We start from the raw sequence: 27,200 nt of genomic DNA on the forward strand, positions 1-27,200 counted from the left end.
TGGTGCACTGAGGCCAAAAAGTGGCACAACAACAGGCACAGCTAGAAGAGGAGACTTGAAATGGGAATGCTAGAAAAAACACAACTGAGCTGGTTTCTCTAAGTTTCCAACTTTGCTTATATGATGGATATCTCCTCACAAGACTGAAAATACAGAATGTTTCAAAGTCATGGCATGGTGTAAGCCATCCCTGTCACAAACATACTAGACCACTTACGGCCCAACACAACCCCTCTGTTTTCAAGTCAAGGCTGGTAGCTTTGTGTTTCTGCTGTTCATACATTAGGAAGGGCAGAAGCTTTTCTTTCTGAAAAGCAAGGTGAGCTTTTTGTATGGGATGTTGCGTTCTTGTTCACATGCTTTTAATCAGGTAAGACCTGTACAGATTACAGCCTGGGAAAACGAACTGGCTTTCCAAGCCATTCAATAGCTTTAGGAGCACACTGTAGGGAGAAGACTGATAAGATACTTTGCCAAGATCAAAACTAAGTGAAACTGGGATGGATGTGTTACTGGGATTTTAAGAGATTTTGAAGAAGATAGAGAAAAATGAGAAGGCAATTAACTTACAGCTATTTGGAAGAGGAAAATGCTCTTGTGAGTGATGAGCACCCTGCACCACCTTCACTGTTTCAGCTCATCTCCATTGTGACAAATAACTTGGACAATTACTTGCAAAGTGTTTTTAATTCCTTGCCTGGCTAACATGATGGGCATATAAATTACTTTAATTATGCTTTGAATGCATATTTTAAAGTCGGGAGCAATGCTGGTCTGATGGTTGGAGAATCATACTAGAATTCAGCAGATCTGGATTAATTTCAAAGCCCTGTCATAGCTTTCCTTTAGCGGGTCTTCTCTTGTCTGCACTTCATTTTATTGTCTACAAAAGGGAAATAATCATCTTTTTGTCCCACGCATGCTGTCCTGCATTACCAGTTCAGCCAGTAGGATTTCTGAACTGTGTATGTTTGTGCCTTAGGTCAGCAGTGCTACAGTCCTCCTGGGCCATATCAGCCCTCCATTTCAAAAGCTTTTGTCTTGCCTGGCTTGGTGGGAAAGTTCCCAGCAATGTTCAGATTTGGCCTGTACTTGCCTTTTGTTATCTTTCATATAGCAACTTCCTTAGACCGACTTTGTAGAGGACCTGAGGTGCTGGATCCATCTTGGTGGCTGTGCAGGGCACCCCTGAGCACTGAAGATCTCCTTGTGGAAGCCTAAGACAGACCCCAGTTCAACAGACCAACTGAGCACTGGCTTAATGTCTGCCTATTCAACAAATACTTTAAACATAAGCATTTTTGAAGTGGTTTGCTATAGATGGGTGAGCTCCAAAATGTGCTGCTGTGTTTTGCTAGATAAGGATCAGTATTTGTCTGTGAAAGAACTTGTTATAGGACAGATGCTTTAGTGCTGCCTGCATCTTTAGGTAAGAGACTCGACACTGCTGTCTATGTGGCAGCCAAAATAGACAAAACCAAAAAACGTTTCTTTAAATTGCTTCCTGACATGTACATACAGATTATTTAGTGTGATAATTTGTGCGTGTATTATAGATTAATGCTATCAAGCTAAACTACATGATGGCAACCACTGACTTGTGTTCTAAATTCTTCAAAACCAGCAAAACTCATCTGCTGAAGGATATACTGAATTGTCGAGTCCAAGGTTTTTGTTATTTCGCTTACATACAATTTAAAAAGCACATCAAGATAGGAGAGTTGGTGTAGGTTATGTGTTCCAGTGCAGAGAGTTCTTCTGATTTTTTAGGCAACCCTCAAAGGATTTAAGAAATTACAGATTTAAAAAATAGCAAATTAATTACACTGTCACCTTTGAAAACTTTGGGAGTTTAATGTAATTTAACAGCTGGCCACTTATATGTGATTGCAACTTGTCATAAACCTATGCTGTGCAACTTATAAACAGCAACAGAAAAAGTGGGTGATCCAAAGTACATGCAGTAAAAGCATCTTGGCCGGCAATGCATCAACTCCTGTATAAATCACATACGGATAGCTATCAAGTCTGGACTTCTAAAATGCCTGAGACGGGGTAACATATGAAGCAAATGCAGTAGCCAAAGTTTTTAAAAGCAACTAATACACATACATTTATATACACATGCATATATACATATATGTATTTATACACTGTATTATATGTATGCAGGCCTGATACAGAAGCATGAATGGCAAAAGTGCTGTACACTTGCCTTCTGAAAAACTGCCTGCCTTAACTGTTGAACCCTCTTCCCTCACCCCTGTCCTCAGACATACCAGTCATGTTTGCAAAGCTCAGCCTTTTGCTAGCATCATGCTGAAAGGAAAATATGGCACAATTTCCTTCCCTGTATCTGGTGCCCTTTCCCTAATTTGCCTGACACAGATACAGTCCTCAGCAGTCCCTGAAAGGGATTCAAATCCCTCCCTACCATCTTCATCCCTTGTACTTTTTCCAGGTCCACACACTGCAACTCTCTCAACGAAGTGGTGCTTTTTTTCCCCCTTTTCTCCTCAAGACCAAAGTATGAACATTTCTGGTAGAAGGCACGTAACAGAAATGTGTTTGCCAAATGCTGCTGCCTCTTTCCTTGGATATGGGAAAGCATTTTGTTGAAACGGGAAAACCAAATTAATAGAGTCTGCCAGTCCCACACGCCTCCTGTCTGCGAGCATCCCCGCCCTGGGGACGTGGGCTGTGTTACCGACACAGGGGAATGGGTTTAGAGGAGCCCTTTGTTGAAATATTGGCAGCACATCACTGGACTCGCTGTTGTTGCAGATGGAGCGCTTTGCCGAACAGATGGATTCTCAGCTTTCTGAAAGAAAGGGAAGGTACTTGATGTACCACGGTGGGAAAGGAGGGGGGTATTCCAGGCATATGGAAAGGAAGGAAAGAAGGCACGTTCTGCACTTTTTGGTACACTTGGAGCCTAGCAACCTCTCTCTGGCAAACTTGGCAAAGCATAAGCACAGCCGTCTGTGAGATGGTGAAGGGACTGTAACAGACATGGAAGAAGTAGTTTGCACAGAAGCAATAAAAATGAAGGCAGAGTCTAGAAAAACCCTGCTATCCTGAGCGTATAAGTAAGTGTTATGTGCTGGGGATGGGGAAATGCTTCTGCCTAGGATCAGAGACACACTTTATTAAGGACTAGTGCCAGAACAGCATAACTGGAACAGAGGACTGGTTAATATTTTAAGGTCTGTTGTGTTGTGAAAGAGACTAATGTTACCTGCCACTGTGAAGCCAGGAATCCCCATTTTCCAGGACTGTATGCATGGGTTTTGGACCGTGGTGGTGCAGTTTGTACAATGGCATTGTTCAGATACAGTATTGCTTCTTTTCTTGCTCTTTTCTTCCTCCCCTCCTCACCTTCCCATCTTGTTCATACCTCACTTCCATCTTAATTGTTAGGGCAGGACCAGTTCTGTGCAGCACTCAAAAGCCTGCAATCCTGACTCGAAATGATGTTATCTGATCCAGTATTTACTGCTAAAATCTTCATGCAATTGCCAAGTAGAGTGTGATAAGGAAGTGGCATGAACTGAAAGGAGCGATCATATTTTGGTGTTGTGTGTTAACTCTCTACAACTTTTCAGTCGCTTCACACACACACACACACACACACACACACAGACTTAGCAGAAATACTATATTGTGGTACAATTTAGGATGTGGTGACAATGGACTTTAGTCTTTATTTTTACCTCTTAGCTTAATTAGCTAATTTCAACACCTATTGAATGCAAGCGTTAAAGCTGTTTAGCAATAGCAAGGATGCCAAAGGCCTTGGAAATCCAAATTTTTCGAGAAAAAAATAAATGTAATAAAAGGCAAAAACGTCAAGGTTCTTTCAAAGCATGATTCACTGCTGAAAGCAGCTATGCAAAAATATCACTTTCTTAAATAATGGGTATGGCTTTTGTTCATACTGGGGGTTGTGTCTGCAGCAACAGAAATGTCTAAAGTCTTTTTCCTGAAAAATAAAGCAAACTGGATTACATACCCACTTGCGCATCAACTATGCTCCTTTTTGCAGGACCGAATTCTCAGGGAGGCTCTGAGGTAAAATAAACACGGAATCCCATCACTGAATTTTAGTATGAATATTTTTCAGATCATTGTGTCTGGATCTCTGCCAAGTTTCAGCCCTATTATAAATTAATTCCAACCCACACAAAAGGGGCGGGGGGGGAGCGGGAACAAACCACAACTTCTACAAGACAAAAGCACCAGGCAATTTTTATGGGGAAAAAAGTGGTCAAGAATAATCTATAGGAAAAGTAATTATCTAAAGAGAGAGTGGGTTCTTCTCTCTAATTGGAAATTACAACGTTTTCCAGCCTTACTAAACACAGTCTAGGAGGAGCATCAGGATTGTGCTTCAGTAACCTGGTTAAATTGAATATAAAGTTAAGGCATTGCTTTCCTCTTGTTTTATTTCTCCTTAGACTCAATACTGCAATTGAGCTCACTTTCCTCTCTCTCTGGCAAAATCTAATCTGGCTACCACAGGACCTGTGAAATTCATGGAGGTGATGAGCCGGAGTCTGCTTTCTGCTTGTATGTCTGGCTTTATTTAATCTCTAGTCACCCTCAGATAATAAATATTTCATATGTTGGACAGGTGAAAGGTTTCATTCAGCTGCAGATCTGCTTCCAAGGCAACCGATTCCTGTCATTTTGAACAGTTTAAACATGTTGAAAACAAAGCTTGCTTTCTGGTTTTCTCCTCTATGATTTTATGTGTAAAGCATTATCCATCTCCCTTCTGTCCCTCCTACAAGCAGATACAGAAAACCTGATAGCATTAACAAGTAATTCTAAACAATTTATAACCTAAATGTATTCTCTCTTCCAGTCAAGATGGGATGAAAAATGCCATTTCATTTTGCAAGCATAGAGTAAATACCTAGAGATATGAAAATGCCTGGGTTAGCATCTATAAATACTCTGTACGCAAAAAATGTATACAACCACAGTACTACATTATGCTTTACAGTATGTTTCACCATTACAACGGGTGTTTCCTCAATACTGTTGTCCAGTAATTCTGTTACAGAGTTTGAGGCTTTTTTGGAAGGGGGACAGTACCCCAGGTCTTTCTCTGAGAAAAATTAGTGAGAAGACTGTTAGCAAATTGTCTTCAACCGTATCTGATTTCTGCCAGTGTCAGTGCTTGTGACAGATCTTCTGGAAAATGTCTGCTGTATCCTTTACATCTTGCAGCTGAACAAGCTCTTCTAAAGCATAGCTTTGCCCATTCTTCCTCTGCCCATTTCCAAGCATAATAGACAGGTGCTCTCCCTCCTTCTCTCAAGCCCTCCCCATGTGTGGACTTTCTGACTTATGCTGTGCTCAATGCCCGACTTGAGACCAATGTCTGCATCCACTGCTGATGGCTTCAGCAAACGCTTCTCTTTCCTGCCTGCTGCGTCAGTTGTGAAGAAAGGGGAAATCTATTGGAGCAGTGGTGAAATTTTGGTCGACAGGGTCCAAGTAAAGGGATTTTCTGCCATCCCAGATCTGACTCAGAGACAGTTTTACTTGCATCTGACCTTCTGCGTGGATGTTCCCTTAATGCAGTTATGACAGGATGGTGGCATTTCTCCAAAAGGCGCACAGCTGTCTTAGGAAATACGATGGAGGATACATGTTGAGGTGCAATTGAGGAGTTTTAGGTATTCTGATGGAGATCCATGCGTAGGTGGCTTATCTTTCTCTCCTCTTGTTCTCGTTCTACTGTACAGGTGCTTTGCAGTGGTGCTTGATTTGCAGACTAGGAAGATATTCTAGATCAGTTCAGAAAGACTGACATGACATGCACACTGCTGCTTGTCTAGATTTAGGGGGGTGATGGAAAGTGGGAACATGTTGTGATGGGCATCTTTGTGCCTGGTAGCTTTGTGGCTGATCCCCCTTTTAGAAACAGTTAAATTATATCTGACCTTGGAGCCTTCTCCCTTCTGTTTCCAGGCGCATAGATTTTAGCCAGCAGGTCTCTGGTTAACCCCTCCTCGCTGCTGTTTATTTCCTGCCACCCTGTAGACACACCACTGAGCATTAAGTATGTGAACTCAAAGACGCTCCCTCTCTCCTGTACAGTCTTAATAGCAAAAAGTCACGAGCCGAGCTTCTCCAGGCAGAATTATTTCTACCTAAGAAATATAGGCTTCAGGAATATGCCCTTTCTCTCACCCTTTTCAGATTGCATTAAAAGCATCCACTTCAAGAAACTACGACTGTGTTTATCTGAGCGTTGAATTTGGAAGTAGTGCCAGGATCTCTGCCACGGCACGCTTGAACCATGAAACCCAGGTCAGTTCCATTTTTTGGTTTTCGTGTACAGGCACAGCGCTGCAGCAGTTCAAGCTTCCAGGTCTCTGTGGAAGCAATACTTCTTTTAACATGCAGGAAACATCACATTTGATTTTATAACCTTACCTCTTAGTTTGATTTGGGATTTTTTTTTGTACTACTAAACCAAAATGTCAGGGTGGCATGTCAGTAAACACAATGCGTTCAAAAAGGAATCATGCTGACAGGCTCAAAAACTAAATGCTCTTAAACAGGCAGGAACAGCTCAGATTTTCCTTCATGCCCACCAGGCTATCCCTGGACTTGAGGGGACAGCTGTGCTTAATTTGCCTTTTGCTCTGTCACTGTGGCTGCTGGCTAATGTGCTATATAACGTGCTCTTGAGCTATGGGAAGATATAACAAGTTTCAATCACTGTTCACTGAGGTTGGCTTTGTGACTCAAAGGCTGCTGATTCAATAGCCCCTTAGTTCTGTCAGTGAATCAACACATTCTCTCCCTTCTAGCCTTCTGCAGCGTTAGGGATTTTGTGGGTTTGTCATTGCTAGAGAGAAAGGTGCTAGGGCAGCTATTTCACTGTGTGCAACTGAGGGGTGCTGCTGCGGTTGCTGGGGGTACTTTCTGAGAAGGCTGTTTTTGTTAGGAAGTCTACTCTAGATCTCAGACTCCAAATTTCACCCAAACTGAATTTGCATTTCTGAAATTTCAGGGGTGTAGTCTTTCACTGCAAGGCAGGTTTGCGCAGGAACAATCAAAGGTAGCAAGATTTAGTACCTGCAATGTTTGTTCCCCTGAAATGTATGTTGGATGACTATTTGAAGGCACAGGACTGTTTGTCTGCTTATTGGGAAAACATCTAAAGGCAGCAATGCTTTGTGCAAGGAAATTCATTGGTGTTTGACTGTGGTGTGGATCCAGCTTCCCTTTAATTTCTGTCCCCTGATCCCCAGCAGTTGTATGCTTTGGTGTGGTTAGAGTGCTCTTGGAGTAAGTGTTCCTCTCAGCAAAAGTTATGCTGCTGTCATTTCTTTATGTTTCATACAATGGGTGAAGAATAATCTGGAATACACCCAAACATGGGCTTTTAATCACCAAGAAACCTGTAGTTAGAGCCATTGTTCTCTTCAGTCACCTAATAAGAGTGTGAAGAGCAAATGCTGTGTCCAGCCCACAGTCTTCTCCAGCTTTTCTGTGGTATATTGAGTTACTCTGTTTCTAAGCTCATTTCCCTTCTTTTCAGCTTTTCTTTCTTTGTGCATTTGTTCCATGTCTAACTATTTTAGGTCAAGTCTGCAACAGCTGAAAAGAACACGGTAAAGGTAATGCTCTGTGATCTTCCTGCAGCAGAAAACTTTGCATGAAAAGATAAATATCTTTTTTAGGTATTATATTTATCAAAGACAATGGGGAGATAAGTTTTGAGTGACTGAAAATTTTGTAACTGCACCATTAATGTTTAATTACTATTGGCAGCCAAGAAGTGCCTTTCTGGATTAACCAGACACTCTGTTTCAGGGATATGCATAGGTGGCAGAAAGTGATAAAGCTGGCGAAACCGCACCTCTGGGAACATGTAATGGGATCTTTCCTGTGATATGCAAATTATGCTGCCAAGTTGCTGTATAAACAATTCATGGGAGAAGTGGTGAGAGGTAGTTAAATAGCTGGATCACATACCAAAGATAAAATCCATCACTAGAAATGGAAAAATATATTAAAAGAGTGGGTTTGCTTTTAAAAATAAATAAATAAAAATAAAAAATCTTTGCCGAAAGCATGTAGTTGCACTAAAGATGATTTATCACAATTGTTGCAGTTCAGAGTAAATGAGTGTTTAGGAAACCAGTGTGCATAGAGTCTGTGAAAAACAAGACTTTCTAATAGAAGTAATCTAGCCAATAATGCTGCCCTTTTTTTTTTTTTCCACTGCAGAAAAAAATTACTTAACAGATATTAATTTTGTTACCTTTCAGGCAGAAGACATGCACTCTTTACTTTTCAGTGATAAAACCAATCCTGCCATTTCTGTTCTAGGCATGAACGATGATCTCAGGCAGCCCAGCAAAACAATTCTCAGGGTCATATACAGCTTTAGATCAATGAGTGTGAGCAAGCCTTATTGACAGCAGCAGAAGCTGAGCTCATGTCTAGGTTTTCACTTTTTGTATTTTGAGGAAAGGATTCCAGCTAATAGCACTCCTTAAATAAATCAAAGATTACTCTTTCACAAACGGTATTGAAGGCCTCATTGACATTGTGTCCAACTGCATTGTTTTTCCAGAGGTCAATCCTGTAACACTTGTTTTCCCTCAGCCTTTTCCTCTATCTGCTGTTCATTTGGGATCTGATGTGGCTCAGCTGAAGCCAACTGAGAAGTCTCTGATTAACTTCAGTGGCAGCTGGATCATGTGCTAGAGTCCTAAGGGGCCAACAGCAGAAAATTTAAGAAGACAGCAGAGAATATTAAAGCATCATGAGGCGAGGGAAATATTTTTGGCCTGTGACTTTCTTTCGTTTTGCTATGTAATAGGAATGATACTCTAGATAGACTTGTAGAGTCATAATAAACAGATCCCACATTCAACAAATGCATCAGATTCTATTCTATGTTTAATCACCCACAAAAACTGTGTCAGATGCTCTTCCATCAGGAACAATATCTCCTAATTAACTGTAATTAAGGTATATTATAACAACAGGGTGTGAAACTTGATGGATCTGTCTCTTGACATTTCAAATTTGGATATTTTTTTTTCTGCCAAGTCTCTTAATATGCTTCAATTAATGCTAACAGAGGCCAGGCCATTCTCAGTCATGGATCTGCATATGTGAATCTTAGTACCACTGAGATGAGATGAAGCAGGGATCTTTCCACCTTTAAAGCGCTTTTAGAAACGTGCATGGATCTCAGTTAAGCTGAATATACTGGCCCAGATGTTGCTTACTAGGAAGCTAAGGGCCAAAGCTTGATTGCCTTATCCTGAAAAGTGGTAAAACTGTGCTGGGAAATCTGGTACCTTGTCTGCGGGTTCTTCAGAGGATCTGTAGCCATTCATAGCAGGCATGGTATCTCTTTTCTTTCACTGAGAACCATACAAAGCTGTTTGATTTGTGCACTATTTGAATAAGCAAATTTGTAACTTGAGTGCCCAACGAAGGGGGTTGATTATCATCTAGGAAATTATTGCTTCTCCTCTGAGCTGTGGCATATATAAAGTCTTTACCAACTGATAAGCGTTTGGAGGTTTAATCAGTAGTAAGGCTTAGGCATAGTCTTTGTATAGATAGCTTAACAATTAAGATTTTTAAAACTATTCCTGAATGAAAGGAAATGGCCAACCTAAAAGACAGAATTTCCTAGCTCAGGCATTTCTGGCCATGTAATTAAACTGGATGCACTGCTTCCTTAGCCCCTAGCCACAGTTGTCCTAAAGAAGATTAATGAGATTGAATTTCTACCAAGGTTGAAGTCTTGTTTGTACCCTGGAATGTGGACTGACACAAAAATGTGCTACAACTCCATCTGGTGACTCCTCCTGAACTTGGTGGTGCTTCACTGTGTGCTAGTGGTGCAATTTGCAGTGTCACCAACCCATGGGACTTGGCGAGGAGCTCACTGTTGCAAAGATGAGCATAGATGAAACTGGGTTTCTGCAGCATTTAGTATGGTGTATGGATATTTGCCTGGAGTAATCTGTTAGATGTCATGAAGCATATGTAATGAGAAGGTCTTATGTAAAACTGAGAAGGTCTTGTGTAAAACACCAAGGAAAAAGAAGATGAAAAGCATATCTCCCATGCTGTTCCACTGAACAGCTCTATTATGATCAGGACTCAATTTAAGTGATCTACTATAGCTGTGATTGCACAATATAATGATGTTCCTGTTTTTTGTTGGTGCTTTGTTTTGGGGTTTTTTTTTTGTTTGGTTGGTTTGGTTTGGTTTATTTTTTTCTTTTATGTTTAGCTACCTCAGTTCCCTGTAACTTTCTAAAGAACATATTTCATGGATTTGAATTGTGTTCCCAAGCACAATTGCATTCCCAAGTAAATGAGTTATCTGATTGAGAAATGGCATGATTACAAACTTTTAGTTTTCTTTTAGGATACCAGTAAACATTTTTTTTTATATAAGTCTCATATTTTGTTTGTATCTTATGTGCCCATACTTGCTTGATCACATGCAGGAAATATTTTTGTACGCTGCTGCTATGCATGACTAAGAAAGGAGATGTAGATAGAACAAGATGAGATACAGGCTGTAATTTACACCTGACAGAGTGCGAATTTCATTGCAAGTCCTTTTAAAGGAAACTTGCTTTTTTCTCCACGTTCAGATAGACAGTGATTCCATAAGAAATTATGATCATTGTCTCGCTGCTGTTGTTGTTCTCTTCTGCTTGGGTTTTGATTTTTACTAGGAAAAACAATATTCCTTGACCTAATGCAATCCTGCCTTATCTGCAGGTCCATGTTATGGTCCTGTGGTGCTGGACATACCCCATAAAAAAAGAACAGTCTGACTAGGAAAGATTAATAAAGTGTGGGATAAAGAAAGTATCACACCATTTCATGAGTAGGGGATCAAGGCATATAGGCAGTTTAAATTACTTGCCCAAGGTCTGTTGCAGAGCTATATTAAGAATGACTATCTCCTGGATCCCCATCCAGTTGCTCTTCCATTTCTAGAGAACTGAAGACCCCTTATTTGTTTTGGCTGAACTGCAGTTTTGGATAGTTTGGAAGGCATTTGGAGAAAGAAGGGGTCTATTAGTCTTTCCTACTGAAAGAAATATTAGCAGGCAATTAAAAGAATAATAAATGAGATTCATTCAAACTGCTCCACTTGCTGTTGCTCTCAGCTTCAGGCAAGAAGGTACATAGAGGTCATTAACCTACCACTTATATATCACACGCCACTAGTGTCACCTGGGCCCTCCTAAATTAAACCATATATTTTAGACAGAAATACACCAGTCTCACAAAACATTTTCTATTCAGACTGTAAATTCAAAGGACAGGGCTTTTTTCTCTACAGCGTCTGCATTGCACCTCCTGTAGTATCACCTGGATAAACAAGACCAGTTCATACTCCCATCATTTTAATCCATTGCATCATCATGATTACTTTGATTAATTTCTTACTTTGGACCTTAAAAGAGCAAAGAAACCATTAACAACATGAGCAGGGGTGGTGCCAGAAAGGCATGGACACTGACCCTGGTGCCTTGTTCTCCTTCCTGTGTGCCAGAAGAGCTCTGTGCTACTGTAGGGAGGGTATTGACTGGTGGCCATTGAGCTACATCAGGGGAAGCTGAAAAAAGCTGCTGCACCCCAGTGCCCTCTACATGGGCTATGTCCTCTGCACATTCAAGGGGCAAAGTCAAGATTTAGTCCCAGGAGAGCATGGTAGAGAAGTTTCCTGGATGATGATATAAACAAGTCAAAACCCATCAGTTACCATATTCATAGCTACAGGCCAAATGCTTTATTCATAATGGTGCAGTGAAAGTATTAACATTGCATTTGTTTAAAAAGTAACTAGAAGGCCATTTGTGACCCTTATAATACACATGTGAAGCAGTGCTCTGCTGGTTTACACTGGTTACATTCTGCTTTATATTTTCCAGAGGGCCAATTTGCAAGGATTTTTGCCGCAGTAACAACTGCTATGTATGAATATAAGTAACTAATTTACCAAAGTTTCACACAGTGACTTCATGGCTTCTGCTTCACAGCCAAAGGTTCTGCAAATCTTTTGGTCTTATTGTTGACTTTGGGTTGTTTCTGATTGTATCTTGAAGCCTGGAAATACTGTATTGCAGTAAAGTAAATACAGTATTCTTGTTATTGCCCTTGTTATTAGAAAATATTTATATAGTGCAGTAAATTTACATTGTACTTTACTAAAATAGATAAAGGCAAATTCTCTGCCCTGAAGAGCTTATAATTCAAATAAGACAAGACAAACAAATCTACAACACTTTGGAAAATGGTGGGTGAAAGGATTATTAACTACGTGAAAGGGGCAGAGGGCCTGCATGAGGAGGGAGGGGGGTGCTATCATGATCAGTTTCCTAATTTTACATCGCAGTAGCATCTTAAAAGTCTCAAAGGGGACAAAAGCCTGGCTACACGAGGTGCTATGCAGAAACCTGGCAGTAGCGTGGCCTTGCATCACTGACTCGCTGACATCCCTGCCTGGGGGAGCTCTTGGCTAAAGCCAGCATCAGTCCAATTACAGCACAGAGTGCCGGGTCTCTTGGTTTTAGCCCTGCCTGAGGGAAAATCCACATGATTTCCTGCCCTGAAGAATTATAATTGAAATTGGAGAAAACAAATGCACATACAAGAAAGCATTACAGGGAAAGGGGAGCGGAAGGGTTGTTGGCTGGGTAAAGGTACAGTGGGACCACCTGGAGGGAAGGGGGAGGGCTTTTAGCATCATTATATTCACCATGATCTGCAGCTCAAGCTGCTTCTGCCCTGACCTCCTGACAGCTAGTTAGAAGGGAGAAGCCTGGAAGTAATCTTTGTTGCCTGATCATAGCTGATACGCAGTAACTACTATTCTCCTAATCTGAGTTTGTGTTAAATATGGGATTACTTTGTCCTCAATGGAAGAGAAAGAAGGTGTCCAAGTGTCCTTGAAGAAGACCACAGCCACAGAGTATGTGATATTCCTAAACCTGCAGTCCTGCAGTAACTTTTTGGTAATCCCATACACAACTGTTCAGAAAACAGACAAAATTCCTGGCTCAGCTTAGCAACTTAATTCAACCTCTGCTGAAATCTAATGGGTATGAGGGAGAACAGAGAGCCTGTAAGCTCTGTTTTGTCCTCTGGGAGGTGGGAAATCTTCTTTGTCCCCCTCATTTACCCACAGCAAACAACCCAGGAGAAGGGAAAGGACAGAAGGAAGCTCCCTGTGGCTGTCCTCACTTCCTTATCAAAATAAGATGCTGCCCCCAAGCACTGCATGAAGGATAAAGGAAGCCAGTAGCAGCCTGGGCAAGGATAGGGGACTGTGGTAGCTGAGGGGGGTGGGTGGTCTTCACTGATCTTTAAAATAGGAGCTGCAAGGAGCAATGGGGTTATGCATCTGGTAAAGAAATGGGGCTGAGAAGAGATTCATTTGGAAGTAAGAAGAAAAGGTCCAGGATGAATTCTCTCTCCAGAGAACAGGCAGATGTAGAGCATCACAGTTGTAGGAAATGTGTTTGAGTGGGCAGCTCCCGTTGTCAAACACTAATAGTCATATGTTGGTACATTCACTGGGGATGGGCAGGAAAAAAACCAGAAAGCAAACCATCTCTCTAAATATCCATATGTATCTGTATTTGGGGACATTCTTATGAGTTATTGCAGACTGACTCATGATTTCTGTTCTCCTGAGGTTCACTGTGCTGGAGTTATCAGGCAGGCAAAAGACAGGAGTGGGAGCCGAGTCCCTTGGGACTGAGTGTCTTGTGGGATTTATATAGCATGCAGGTAGCTGAGTCGTGGTTGGGCTCCCAAGGCACAATTTGCTCAGCCCAGCTCATCCCATGGGTGTCTGACAAAGCAGATGTCCATATCCAAAACTGCAGAATAGACTTCCAGCCCGAGAAGTGACATGTGTACATCCAAGGTGTGTTTCATTGCCTCCATTGTAAGGGGAAGTGTGGAGTCAGTGGATGGAAATTAAAAAAAATACAAAGAAAAGCAAGAAAGAGTGTTGTGAGGTAAATCGAGAAGAACAGGAGATATACTAAGAGGAATGGAAGGAATACAAGGTAAATGAGATCAGGGAGTACACTACCAATTTAGAGCTTGTAGCTGGAGAAAAGTTCCTGAGTGTGATGTGCTAAGAGGGGATGGCAGCTTTTGGAGTGCAGACAGATGTAAGTTGATAGGAGAGATAGTGAGTTTTTCTCTTAAGCAGAATTTATCACCAGAAAGCTTGAATTAAAACAAACAAAACAAGCCTAAACCTTTTTTCCAGAGTTTCACTTAGCAGCCATCACTGAAAGAATAGTTGATGTTCTTCCATAAAATTTTGATCAATATGACTTTAGATCGCTTCAGTGCTCTGCAAAAAAGTGCTCTGCAGATCACCCAGGCACTTAACCAAGGACACTTGGATGTCACCTCTTGTCACGATTTGGTCCAATGATAAAAGTGTATTTTAAAAATATTAAAATAGTTTGATTGACAAGGATTTTTTTTTTTCCCTGTGAATCTCTGCCTGAGAAGACAGGCTGCTTTAACTCCAGGAGTTCAATTATACAGTCTTCGAAGGAGAAGAAAAATGATAATGAATGCATTTTAGAAACCTCTAAAAAGTTACTTAAAATAGATTTTCCATACATAATGTTGCCACGTGAAACTCAACTGTCTCCTGGTCTTCAGGGGCTAGAAGAAAGCAGCCTGTATTCATTTGGAAATTCAATAATGAGGCTCCCCTGCCTCTGGTGGACTGTGTGATGCCACGCCTGGGGCTCTGCCACAGACAGGGCTTACCCATCAAGCTGTTCACTTTTTCAGGAGGTGGAATGGGAGTGATTTCACTTTAGGTTAGCCAGGAAGCTAACATGCTTTTTCTATAAGTGTGTCCCAGCTTGCTTTAGTCTTTCATTGTTTTCAGGTTTTGTTGCTTTTTCTTCACTTGTTTCTTTTAAAAAAACAACAGCCAACATCCAAACAACCCTTTATGTTACAGCTCTTTGAAGTAGCTCTAGTAAACATGAGGTAAGGGCATTGTATGATAGAGTGGGAGAAAGTATTTGGTAACTGTGATGTGTTTATATTGGCATTCCCTCAAGCCCAGATAGATAAGAAACAGCATGTATAACCCAGTTATAATGACTGGTCCAGGTACTCTATGGTATCAAGGAGGCATTTCAGCACCTCTCATTTCAGTATTCAGCCTTCCAGTGAAGCTGCTGAAGTGTGTTTGCTCAAGACCTGCTTTGGGTGCTTTCTCTGTTATCTGCAATATAGTGCTGTGGGATGTCATGTTTCTAAAGCAGTCAGCGGCCTTTTGTAGAAAACAGTGTGATTCAAGTCTTTGCTATTAAAATACTGTTGTAAGTAATTAAAAGATTTCAGTATATTTTTGTTGTTGTTGTTAAATATAAATTCTTAAAATGCAGGATTTTAAGGGAAGGATTGGCCTAATATAGTCAGTAAGCCACTGTCCTCTTAAATGGGAAGCAAGTGATTCACAATTGCAAGCTGTCTTGGCAGAGTGAAAAGCGGAGATGCAATCATCAATTCACAACAGCATTTTGTGTTCAAGGAATAATCAGACCTGCTTTTAACAAGGCTGCACTGCATTGCTAGCCTGCAAAGTTGTGCTTTTTTTCCCCTTCCAGATGATTTTGGAACTGCATATGCTTTTTCAATAACCAAGCTGGACTTCTATAATGCTTTGCTTAATGTGCCTCCAGATTCTGTTATTTATAGACTTCAGCATATTCAGACTGCAGCTGCTAAAATATACACAAAAGAAAAAGCACATTTGTAACCTGTTAAGACTTTGCTCTGAGATGCCAGTGAAGTTTGGGATTTAGCATGAAATATTACTGGGTGACCTTTCAAGGAGCATCACAAGAGAACACCTGTTTATCTTGGAGACCTTTATTTTGTTGTTGTTTTTTTTTTTTTTTTTCTTTTTCTGCTGTTGAAGTCTTCCAGTGTTCTGCTTTCCAAGGGAAATCTGGTCTTTGTGTGTACCATGTGTTATCTTCAAGAAGTGTTCAGGCAGACGATTTAAGCAATGTAGCATCTCAAATGAATAGTTCTTCCAGAAAATGTGTTTTGTGCAAATTTGCTTTGTTAAATTTAGAGGGAAACTGTAAATATATTGTGATTTTTCTCTAAGTTGTCTTAGTCCTATCAATATGGCCATGATTTGCTCATTAAGTGCTTTTCAGTGAAAATCGGTGGAAAGGATCCTTCGTAACTATGCAAAAACCTACATATTCCTGTGTATATAGTGCAAAGAGAAATCTCTTAATATCACAGCATATGTTTTATGAGTTAATAAGATGACAGTGTAGCTTTTTAATGGCATAATGGACAATGAACAAAGGTGTTACTATTCATTTCATAAAACAAAATATCAGAAGAATTGTGTAAGTGGACACATAACCAGAGCTCCCAATTAGGCTGTAAGGGTAGGACCCTGCTTATCTTCACTGGCTTGGGCCTAATGAAGCTCTTTTCTTAAGGAAGTACCAGTTCCTGCAGAATCAGTCTTTGCTTTCAAAAGCCTCCTGTAAGAGGGTGATGTGACAGACAAAACCAGGTAAACAGGGTGACACTCTGGAGACCCTGGAAAGTTTCTGGCCTCTTTTCAGTAGAACTGCAGGGGGCTGGAGCAAACATTAGAAGCCTGCATTAGGGTCCTATCCCAGAAAATAAGAAACTTTTCCAAAAATGCTCTGGTACATCATTTATTATTTTTTTTAATTTAATTAGTAAATGTCCTTTTGTGAATTGTTGCAAGAAATGTTTTCCTTCAGTTCCTTTTGAATTTCAGAATTTAGGTGAGATTTTTCTCGGTGTTAACTTAAAACTAACCATGCAAAGATATGAGACAATGCCTCTTCTAGAAACATTGTGCGTGCAATATTATTAATAAAAACCATCTTCAGAGTCATATTGGAGATGTTCGTTTTTTTCATGTACTCCAGGTAGGATGGCTATGGCACAAAATTAACATGTTCATTGTTGCTACTGCCAGCTTTCTTCTTCATCCTAAGGTGGTCAGGAAGAAAAAGGTAGTGACTGACAGGAAATCATAGAATCATAGAATGGTTTGGGTTGGCAGGGACCTAAAGATGATCTAGTTCTAACCCCCATGCCATAGGCAGGGACACTTTCTTTTCTTTGTCTTCCTTCTTTACTGGGTGTCCGTTCTGTCTGTGCTGGAGAAATAGAAACACTGGGAAGAACCAGTACAAAGTGCTTAATATATTTTAGAAGACAGCTGGAGCTAGCCTGGTAAATGACTTGTATTTTGGCAGGTCAGGTGGAGTGTGACCAACCTAATGACCTCTATCCCATGAATCACAGTGAAGAGTAACAAACACTTCGCACATGCCATTATTTTAAGAACTGGAAAACTTGCCTAGATATAACAGTTCATAAGGTACTACATCACTCCTTCCCATCTGCATTGTCTCAAGAACTGGAACCAATAACATTTAATGTCTTTGAGACTCATCATCCCAGATTTCAAAGGGTTGATGGCATCAGTCTTTTCCTTGACAGATTTAGTGGTCACTAAAATTAGACAAAGAAGTGAAATTACTTAAGGTCACCCAGCAGATCAGTGTCAGAGTTAGGCAGAGAACCTCCTCCTTGCGTCCCGGGGCTGGTCGCTGACCCAGGCACTCCACAGAGCCTCGTTACAGTGGTGCATTTAATCAGCTTTACACTGTGTCGTAATTCATTGTCTGTGGTGTTATGGATATCTAAAGGGTAGGATTTTAACTTAGCAATCTGCTGTGTTATTGAATTAGTTTTATGTTGTGTTAATTTCTTTGTCTCGTGGCATTCATTGCCTGTGATAATTGATGCACAATATATAACTGACTTCTGTATTCATTTGGGTAACTGCATTTAATTGCCTGGTATAAAATATGCGTACTAAGTACAATCTGCTATGACTGCTATGACTGAGAACTGCTCATTGGTATAGGCTTGAAGGTGCTTTATCTTCCTGACAACCTGTCTGAGGAAAGTCTAAATGTCTCTCACAACCCACCATCCAAGGACTGGTACTTGCATTGTGTCTGCAAAAAGAGAGACCACGAAAAGTGTAACATGGAATCACTTTACAAAGTGTTTGGCATTAAAATTTTGTTAATCAAAAGCTCTCAAATAAGGAAGTTTGTATTTACATCCCTGCCTTTCCCAAACCTCAAGGAACAGCAGCACCCAGAAGACTTCACACATTTTCTCCTGTAAATCAGAATTACGGCTTTATTTGCTTCTGAAGTTACTTCCCTGGAGTAAAGCTACTCCCATGCACAAGTGTTTATAAACATAGATTTCTTTTACATATATCTCCAGGTCATTAATGCCTGGAGAAGTACTAATGACTTATAAATCAGGAATGCTTTCTAAAGGTGTGATGTCAGTGTAACGGTGTTGATTAATGTCTGCTCAAGCTACACAGGATCCCTACATAAGGCTACACTTTCTTGCCTGTTTAACCATTATCACAGTGACTCCTTTTATTTTTAAGAAAGCAAGAATCTTTGCTAGTAGATATATTTCTCATCAAACACAGCGCTTTACTTTTCATATGATCTAGTGAGTGGGTTTATTTGTTTCCCTGGCTTGTTTTGTTTCCATTGTCATGAAAGATATAATAGTGCAGTGTCTGAGCTGTACAAAGAAATGCTGAAATTTGCCCAAAGCTGATTTTACTTGAAGCATTAATGAAACCTTCCCTATCCGAATTTTCAAGTTTTTAAACAAAAGCTAATGTTTGAGGCTAAATCAGGTGCGAAATGCCTGTGAGATTATTTTAGCCATATTATATTGCTCTGTATTAATGTAACTCTTGAGTTGTCAGTAGAAGAGATGTTCACAATTAGTATTTTTCTCTTTAAGAGAGCTAGTTTCTACAGGCTGTGTCCTTCAGGATGTAGCATTAGTTCTGCCTACAGCTTGCTGCAAATTATTCACTGTTCATAGTGCATTTATGCTTGTTATTCAGCTCTCTTCCACTGACAAAATATCCTGAAGCAGTTCTTGGTTAGATAGAACTAATTCCACTTTAGGCTGCTCACATGCTTTTTTGTCATTTTTCCCCTGGTTCAGCCTGCATTGCATACAGGTCCTGCTGAAAAGACAGTAGACTTAATGGCCAGAGAGAAAACAAAGCTTCCCAGGTCCAGCGTGGGCTATGAGAGTATGTTTTGAGCAAAGACTTTCATGGCACATTGGGCAGAGCTGGTGGCATAGTACAACAGGAGTTTCACCAATTAACCCACTGATTCTGCTTTATTTCATATTCATGGTGGTATATTTTTCCTCCTTGGTGAGGACTTCAACAAATACTTGCGGCTAATTCATGAAAGCATACCAAAATTTGAAATATGTAGACAACCTGGTAGAAGGCAAACACCAAAAATGTCACCTATTAATTCCCGGTAAGCTGAGGTGCATTTATCTAGCCCAGTGTCGGATTTTTTTATGGACCAGTTCCCACTTCTGGCAGAGCTGGTACAACTGTAATGTGGTTTAGGGGCTGCAGAGTCTGGCAGCAGACCTCATTATGTCACCCAGCACACACTTCACAAGGCAATACAAACAGAGGGAGAAGGGGTGGCAGAGAGAGTCTGATACCCATTTTCTACCCATTATCCCAATAATCCATACCTGTCTGAGATGTCTTTGCCCCAAAACCATGGAGCAGCACCTTCTTCCTCCCCAGTAGTCAGGGTGATGCATTATAGGACAAGTAACTGACACACAGCAAGGTAGGAAGAGGCATTTCATCGCTATTGGTTTTCAGATGCACCTTCCTACATCAAGACAACAAGGCTGCCAGTCATGGAAAGAACTGAACCACTCTCATCTGGGCTGTTCAGCATATATTTGTAAATCAGGATTGATCTGGGAGTGATTCATAAAGAGCAAGGGTAGCTGTACTGTGTGAGAAATAACTTATTGACAAGGAATAATTCAGCCAGCTCTAACCTTGAAATAGATGCTTGTGGTCAGAAGTTTATAGCCTGAGTAGAAAAGAGCTAAGTACAAGTTTAAGGAGCTGAACAGGAGACACCCAGTTTTTAAAAACTTGACATAAATCTCAGGTGGCTTGCCTTCTGTTAGTCACATTCCCTGCAGAGGACTTTCATTCAGTGTTTGCTTGGTGTTTATAGATGTTATCTAAAAGCTAATTTTATCATAAAATTATTTTATGTTATGTATAATGAAAAGTGGAGATCAAATAAGAATTGGAATTGCAAATTCAAATATTAAGAGTTGATAAATACTGACTTTTAAATAGACTCACTGAAGATATGAACAAAATGCTTTTTAACCTAGTGTACTGGTTATTTGAAAATTACAGGATACTAAAAAATGTACAGAATTGTCTGATCCTGACTCTTTCTTCACTTTTACAGCTATTGATGTGGTCGTGTTCCTATGAAGTTATCTGTACAGTGTCAGGGAACTATAAAACTTTCTAGCTTGTAGTTTATGCAAATCACATGAAAAAAAAAATATCTGTAGGAGGTACTAAGCTAAAATATGGTGTAATCACATCAGTTGTGTCTTTCCTAAAGATGAATTCTTAGGGTTTGCATGTTTGAAACCTCTTAATTAAGGACTGTCAAGTACTTTTTTAAAGACCGCACAAACATCTTAGGGCTGAACAAGTCATCAGGATGCACCTGCACAGCATTAATGACCTCCCTGAACACTTGTAAGCACTTGGTCAGTTGTTGGCTGCTAGTACCAAACACTGTAGGTCAGACCCCTTAGGCTACTGGCCAGCCAAAAAATAATGCAGCCCCCTTTCATCCACAGTCCTTTGTAACTAATGCACAAAGATTAACATGGGCACATATCTGTGATCACCCTGACCCTCGTGTTTTCTCCCTCTGCTGTGAGTGTTGGGAGCTCACAGCCTTTGCTTACACCTCTTACCTGTTTGCTCATTTAGTCTCCTTTCCGACCAACGATGCAGTGCTGCAGTGAGCTTTACGAACAACAATAACAACAGCAAGTAGTTACCCTTATGTAAAATTCATGGTCTGACAGATACCTGATGAAAGCAATGTGGTTTAGCTAAAGACAGATAGTCCACTTTTGCATGAAGCTAACTGAGCTTTGTGAGCCAAAGATACAATATTAGTTGAGGCAGACACCATCCTTGGCTTTGTTATGTTTTCTTACTTTTCCATCTCTCTGTAGGCTGTAAGTCATTGCAGATGACATTGCAGACTATTTTTTTCCCCTGTTCATCTCAGAACAGGAGACTCCTTGAAACTTGCAACATCAGTTAATTGTTAACAGTTTTTTTAAAAAAATCATATTAATCCCTTAATATGTTCTTGCAGCTGATACCTTCATGCCAAGGAAGCTGTGTAACTACTGATAAGACCTAATTTGTGAAGGGCTTTTCAGTGGTCTGGCAGGTTCATATGTGGCACTGTTTGTTCAGCAGGCAAGGATGGGTGGTCACTGAAACACCTCTACCGCAGCCACTAAATGTGTGCAAGGAGGCTGGGGCTGGTGGTGCAGGGGGAGTGGGAAGAAGCTCTGAGTGAATTCCCAAAGTGGTCTGCTGTTTCGCAGTTATGTTCTGACTGCAGCACTTGATACCTGATGTCGTCTTTTCTCTTCCAGAGCCTAATGAGCTGTGTGTGGGCCCTGCGTTCAGTGATATCCCATCTCAAGATGCTACTAATACAGTAGTTAATTATTCCTAGCTGAAGAAATCTAACAGGAGCAAAAGGAACTGGGGAAAAGCAATGGCTGCCGGTAAATATCTCAGGTCTGCAAGGTCATAAGAAAATAGTTGGAAAAAACTGATTTCAGCTGTGACTGGGGAGGAGGGAAGATAAAATGTGTGATCACACCTTGTGTTTGGTTTAGTATCAGAAAGGTACCACTCTCTAGCTATCTGACCCACTCTTCCTTCCCCAACCCAGGAGAATCTATGCCTGGGCTCAGTCTATTTTGACCATATTCATGATAATTCTCTTTTGTTTTTCAAACAAAACTTGGTATTTCCCATAGTGAATCTATTTGCTTTGACCTTTTTTTTAGTTAGGGGTTAATGTATTCTTAAATCTTTTACCACAAAAAATTGCACCTTATGGAAAACAGGTCTTTCCTTGGGGTGTGTTTGATTCTTACAGCTTTATGACAAGTTTATATATATTATGACAGATTATATATAATTAAATTATATTAAAGGATGGCAAGGCGATTTATTCAGGTTGGGAGTGGTCTCAGAAGGTCTCCAATCCAACATCCTGCTCAAAGCAAAGCCAGCCATAGGGTCACTCATAGGTTACTCGGGGCTTTATCAAGTTGAGTCTTGAAAGCTGCCAATGGCAGTGACTACAGAGCAGTGGCTTTTCTGTCATCATGGTGAAAAAGTTTTCCATACAACTAGCCTGAATTACTCTTGTTTCATTTTATGCCTTTTGGTTTTGCTGTACAATACCAAGCACCATTATCAGTGAATCATAGTTAAGAAACAAAACAAAACCAAAATAAGCAGTGGTTGTGATATTTCATTTTCACTGGAGGTTTTGGTTAAAAATACTGGCCCATTGACTTTTCTACTTACAGCATGTTTCTTTTCTTGTAGCAGCTGATGGTTTGGGAAGTATAGCTATAGATACAACACAACTTAACATGTCAGTCACTGATCCGACTGCTTGGGCTACAGCTATGAATAACCTGGGGATGGTTCCAGTAGGACTAGCTGGACAACAGCTTGTGACAGGTAAGATTTTTCTTTTTTAAAGAGATCTCTTGTACTGTCCATGAATTCTTTGGGTCCTTTTAAAAATATATGAAACTATTTCTGAGAATATTGTATTTTTATATTCTGAAAACCTCAGCTATGATTAATATTGCATACTGTGTGTTAGTCTCATCTTGTAGTAGGTATATAATCCATATTATTTTTTAACTTTGTGGAAAAGCCAAAACTCTTTGGGGAAATTAAACAACTACACCATAGATCCTTATGTTGGGTCAAGACCAGGAGGCAGGTCACATAAGAGAAACATTTGTTTCTATTTCTCTGTTCAAGCAGGATGTCTTGAGGTTCTGCCAAGGAATACCCTGGGCTGAGAACTCTTGACTGTAGAAAGTTCTTGAAATTGTGTTAATTGGGCAGAAAATCATGAAGCCCATTCGATTTATATGCTCAGCTGATATTAGTGAAGTGAAGTTTTCCTATCAGGTGCTTCTTTACTTTCTGCCTGACTCCATAAATTGAATTTCAAGAGTTTGTTCTTGTTGTGTTTTGTCATTTAACTTCCCAAGCATAGTTTGGGAGAGTGTTGCAGAGGATCACTTATTCTAACAAGAGCAAAAATAGTATTTTGAAGCCAGCAACAGATTTCACAGATAAGCCTACTTATATCAGACTTCATTGTTAAGAGTAAAAGCCTGATTAGTTTGGATTAATAAAACTTCACTGCTCCTGTAAGGTAGAGAAAAATAATTTTTATATGGGTGGGTGCCCTATAGACATAAGCCTCATGCCAGGCATATGACAGATCCCATCTGGAAACCTCATTGCCACTTCAGCTTAAGAAAAGCTGTGCGACATCTGGATCAGAGCAACATCCTGTCATCTCTGTGCCTATCCATGTAGACATGGATGTAGTGATCCAGGTCATGGTGTAAATCACTCTGCCTCACCAGGGATGTGTGACTCTTAATTTTGGCCAAATATGTCCCCTTCAGACACTGGGAACTGAGTGGAGCTGTGCCAGTTCACAGCCTGGCTCTAAATTACCTGTTTTACAGGCAGGTAAACTAAGCTGCAAGAAAGCTGATTTATAATGAATCCATCTCAAGCAGAGAGTTTAGCTGGTGGAGTCTGTGAACTGATTCTTGGTCTCTGGCTTTAACCCCACGCTCATGATTAAAAGAAACAAGCAAAGCCATCTGCTTCTCGGGAGCCAGTTCTCTTCAATGTTTTTATCAATGACCTGTACACAGGAATTGAATCCATAGTATGTTTGATGATGATGTTAAATCAGCAGGAGCTGTTTCCCTTGAGTTTAGAGAGACCTAATACAGAGATCTGCACAGATCAGAACGCTGGGCAGTCACCAACCATATGTTTAACCAGGACAAATGCCAGATTCTGCAGCTGAGACAGTGTAATCCAGAATGTATGTGTGGGTTGGGGGACAAGAGGCTGGAGTGCAGCCCTGCAGAAAGGCATCTGGGGTTTTTGGTTGATGAGAAGCTCAATATGAGTGAACAGTGTGCCCTGGTGGCCAGAAGGGCCATCCTGGGGTATTTTAAGCACAGTGTAGCTAACTGGTCAAAAGAAGTGATTGTCCCACTTTACTCAGCATTGGTGCAGCCTCACCTTGAGTGCTGTGTATGGTAAGAAGGATGTAAAAATACATGTCCAAGAGGAGGCACAAAGATGGTGAAAGGACTAGAGGGCAAGACTTAAGAGGAGCAGCTGAGGATACTAGGTTTGTTCAGCTGGGAAAAGAGGCTGAGGGGAGACCTCATTGCTCTCTACAGCTTCCTCATGAGGGTGAGTGGAGAGGGCGGTGCTGATCTCTTCCTCCTCTTGTCCAGTGATAGGATACAAGGGAATGACTTAAAGCTGTGTCAGGGGATGTTCAGATTGATTATTAAGTAAAGGTTCTTCACTGTGAGGGTGGTCAAGTACTGGAACAAGTTCCTCAGGGAATGTCTGTTGTTGTTCGAGAAGCATTTGGACAATGTTCTTCAATATATGATTTAACTTTTAGATTGTCCTGTGTGGAGTCAGGAGTTGGACTCAATGATCATTGTGGGTCTCTTCCAACTCAGGACATTTTATGATTCTACAAGCTGGTGGGGAAACAGCTTTTTCCATTTTCTAGTGGGGCTTTGCCTGCATGTGTTGCGCTCAACTTGAATGCGATTACCTCCAAACCTGAAAATAGCCACATGTCAAAATCAGCTTCTGCTAATTTCCTTTATAAGCATCTCAGTTGCAAATCCTGCAGAGGTTTGCCCACCTTTTTGTCTTCCTCTTTTCCTCTGTCTTTCCAGTTTCAGTGTAAATTGTGTCCTCTGGTATGCTCTGCAATCTCTACATGGCAGCCTCATCTTATGTCCAATGCTTTTCCCCACAAGAGGAGGTCTCCAGGACTTTAATTTCACTGCCAGTTCCCTCCTGCAATTTCTAAAATTATGTGTATCACGTATTGCAGGAGTGTTGTACAAGTCAGTTCGTATTTGTTCAGCATTTTCAATGTATGAAAGGTGCCATAAGTAATAAATATTAATTACTGAAGTGCTGCCTGATTTCTCTATGGGTGCAGAATAACTTCTTTGCTTTCCTGTTTTTTAAGACTTTCCTGTATTTTCAAGGTAAATAGGTGCTTTTGCACTTCATTGTATTTCCTTATGATTCATAAATTTTTGACACATTTTCTTCATGGCAAATCCATAATGGCAAAACCACAATTTACCGTGAAAAGTCTTATAAACTTATTTACTATAATCTATTTACTGTATCTGCATTCAATGAGAGTTTGCATCACCATCTCACCATCTTCAACCAAATACCTAACTAGTCCTTAGCCCTTTCTGCCTTTTCACATTTTTTTTTCCTATTAATCCTAGTAATGAACTCATCTTTGTCAGTAGTCAGATATTGGTTTTACTGCTGTCATTTGTGACATTTCTTGGAGATTAAAATGACACACCCGTGTCGCAGTGCTAACTTTTTGTCTGTCTTTAAATATTTTTTAAAATAATTTTAATTTATTAAATAAATAGTTAATTAAATTCATTTCTTTATTTCCTGCCTTGATGATAGGTTGCAAAGAAGTAAGTAGTTTAGATTAATCTTGGAGAGAGTGTGGTCTTTCCTGGATGCCTTTATATAACCTGCCATAGTCTGAAATGTGGTGTATGGTACTCATCTATATCCTGACATATCTCTTAGTTCTCTGATCTTTCAGTTTCCAAAGGATTTTTCCATCCACAGCCTTTCCTTCTCCAGACTAACTGGTTTGTAATTCCTAAATTGCAGGGTGTTTTTTCCCATAGTTACGGATCTACTAAGTCTTTTTAAAGGTTTTTGATGGGGTTTTTTCCCAGCTGTTGTTAACTTTGCTGCTGTGTAACATGCTGGGATGCCTGCCTTGTAACAGAGTTATGCTCCCCACTTTGCAATCTGTGGAGCTCTTGCCTAGCCTGAGAATTTGTTAAAATGACAAGTAAAGCTTCCACAACATCTGGCCAATACTCTTCTCACAGCCTGGGATGTAGGCTGTCTGGTCTTGGTAACAATTTTAAGCACTGCTAACCTTTTAATACCAGTTTAGATGATATCTGCACTCTATTTAATTCCTTATCTCTCAGTGCTGTAAAATTGGATTTTTGATCTGGGCAAATGTCAGAGCCTTTCATTTGTAAGATGGATTCTTGTTAATAGTTGTATAATATCTCTGCTATTTCTACATACATTTTGCTTACACTTAAGTGTTAGAAAGCTTACCTTTTTCCGTAATATTTGCTACTTCATTACATGTACGCTATTATATGCATATATACATTATATATATATATATAAATCACGCAATAAACTGTAGTTTAATAATGCATTAGTTAAAGTGTGAAAGATTGATGTGACTGAAAATCATTTCCATTCTAAACATCCCCTTTCAGCAGTTTATATTTTTTTCTAAAAAATTGCCTTTTGGCCTGAATTTCTCATGGTTGATCTCAGCCTAGAGGGAAAAAAAACTGGAAAGGTTGGAGAAAATCTGCTAATCTGCTTTTGAATTATCCAGGCCTTAAAATTGTTGTTTTCTACACTTTGAGACTTTGAGAAAAATGGTTAAGTGAGAGGGGAAGGATAGTTAGTACTCCACCTTTTTGAGATCTGAATCCTCTTTGTGCATTCAACAGCTCTGATTCAAGTACATCTTTCTAGTACATTCAAGTCTGCTATTTTCTTACATCTTAGGACTAGCAGAATGTTTTATTTTGCTTTTGCTTTGGTACTTTTTAAGGGCAATTTTGGCATTGCTGAATTTGGTGTTCTTGTGCTTTTATTTGTTTCAGCAAATGGCATCAGGTCACCTGTTTTCTAAAGACATCCTGACAGGAAAATTATTTACTTCTCTGGTTCAGTTTGTTTCTCCTTTCAC

The 27,200-nt window shown here is 40.2% G+C and overlaps 1 protein-coding gene across 4 annotated transcripts in view; it reads left to right on the top strand.

The window, feature by feature from the left end:
• ENOX1 (ecto-NOX disulfide-thiol exchanger 1) overlaps positions 1–27,200 on the top strand; it is a 369,866-nt gene that overhangs the window by 209,926 nt on the left and 132,740 nt on the right. For 2 of the 4 annotated variants that reach the window (XM_055703148.1, XM_055703150.1), the window contains exons 4-5: positions 21,685–21,819; positions 22,658–22,795. In XM_055703148.1, the coding sequence (XP_055559123.1) occupies positions 21,810–21,819; positions 22,658–22,795 (148 nt within the window). In that variant the 5' untranslated portion in view covers positions 21,685–21,809. Of the gene's footprint in view, positions 1–6,213; positions 6,325–21,684; positions 21,833–22,657; positions 22,796–27,200 lie in introns of all 4 variants that reach the window. The other 2 variants (XM_055703149.1, XM_055703151.1) reach the window with 2 other exon arrangements.

The sequence above is a fragment of the Falco cherrug genome, chromosome 2 (genome assembly GCF_023634085.1).
Source record: "Falco cherrug isolate bFalChe1 chromosome 2, bFalChe1.pri, whole genome shotgun sequence".
NCBI lineage: Eukaryota > Metazoa > Chordata > Aves > Falconiformes > Falconidae > Falco > Falco cherrug.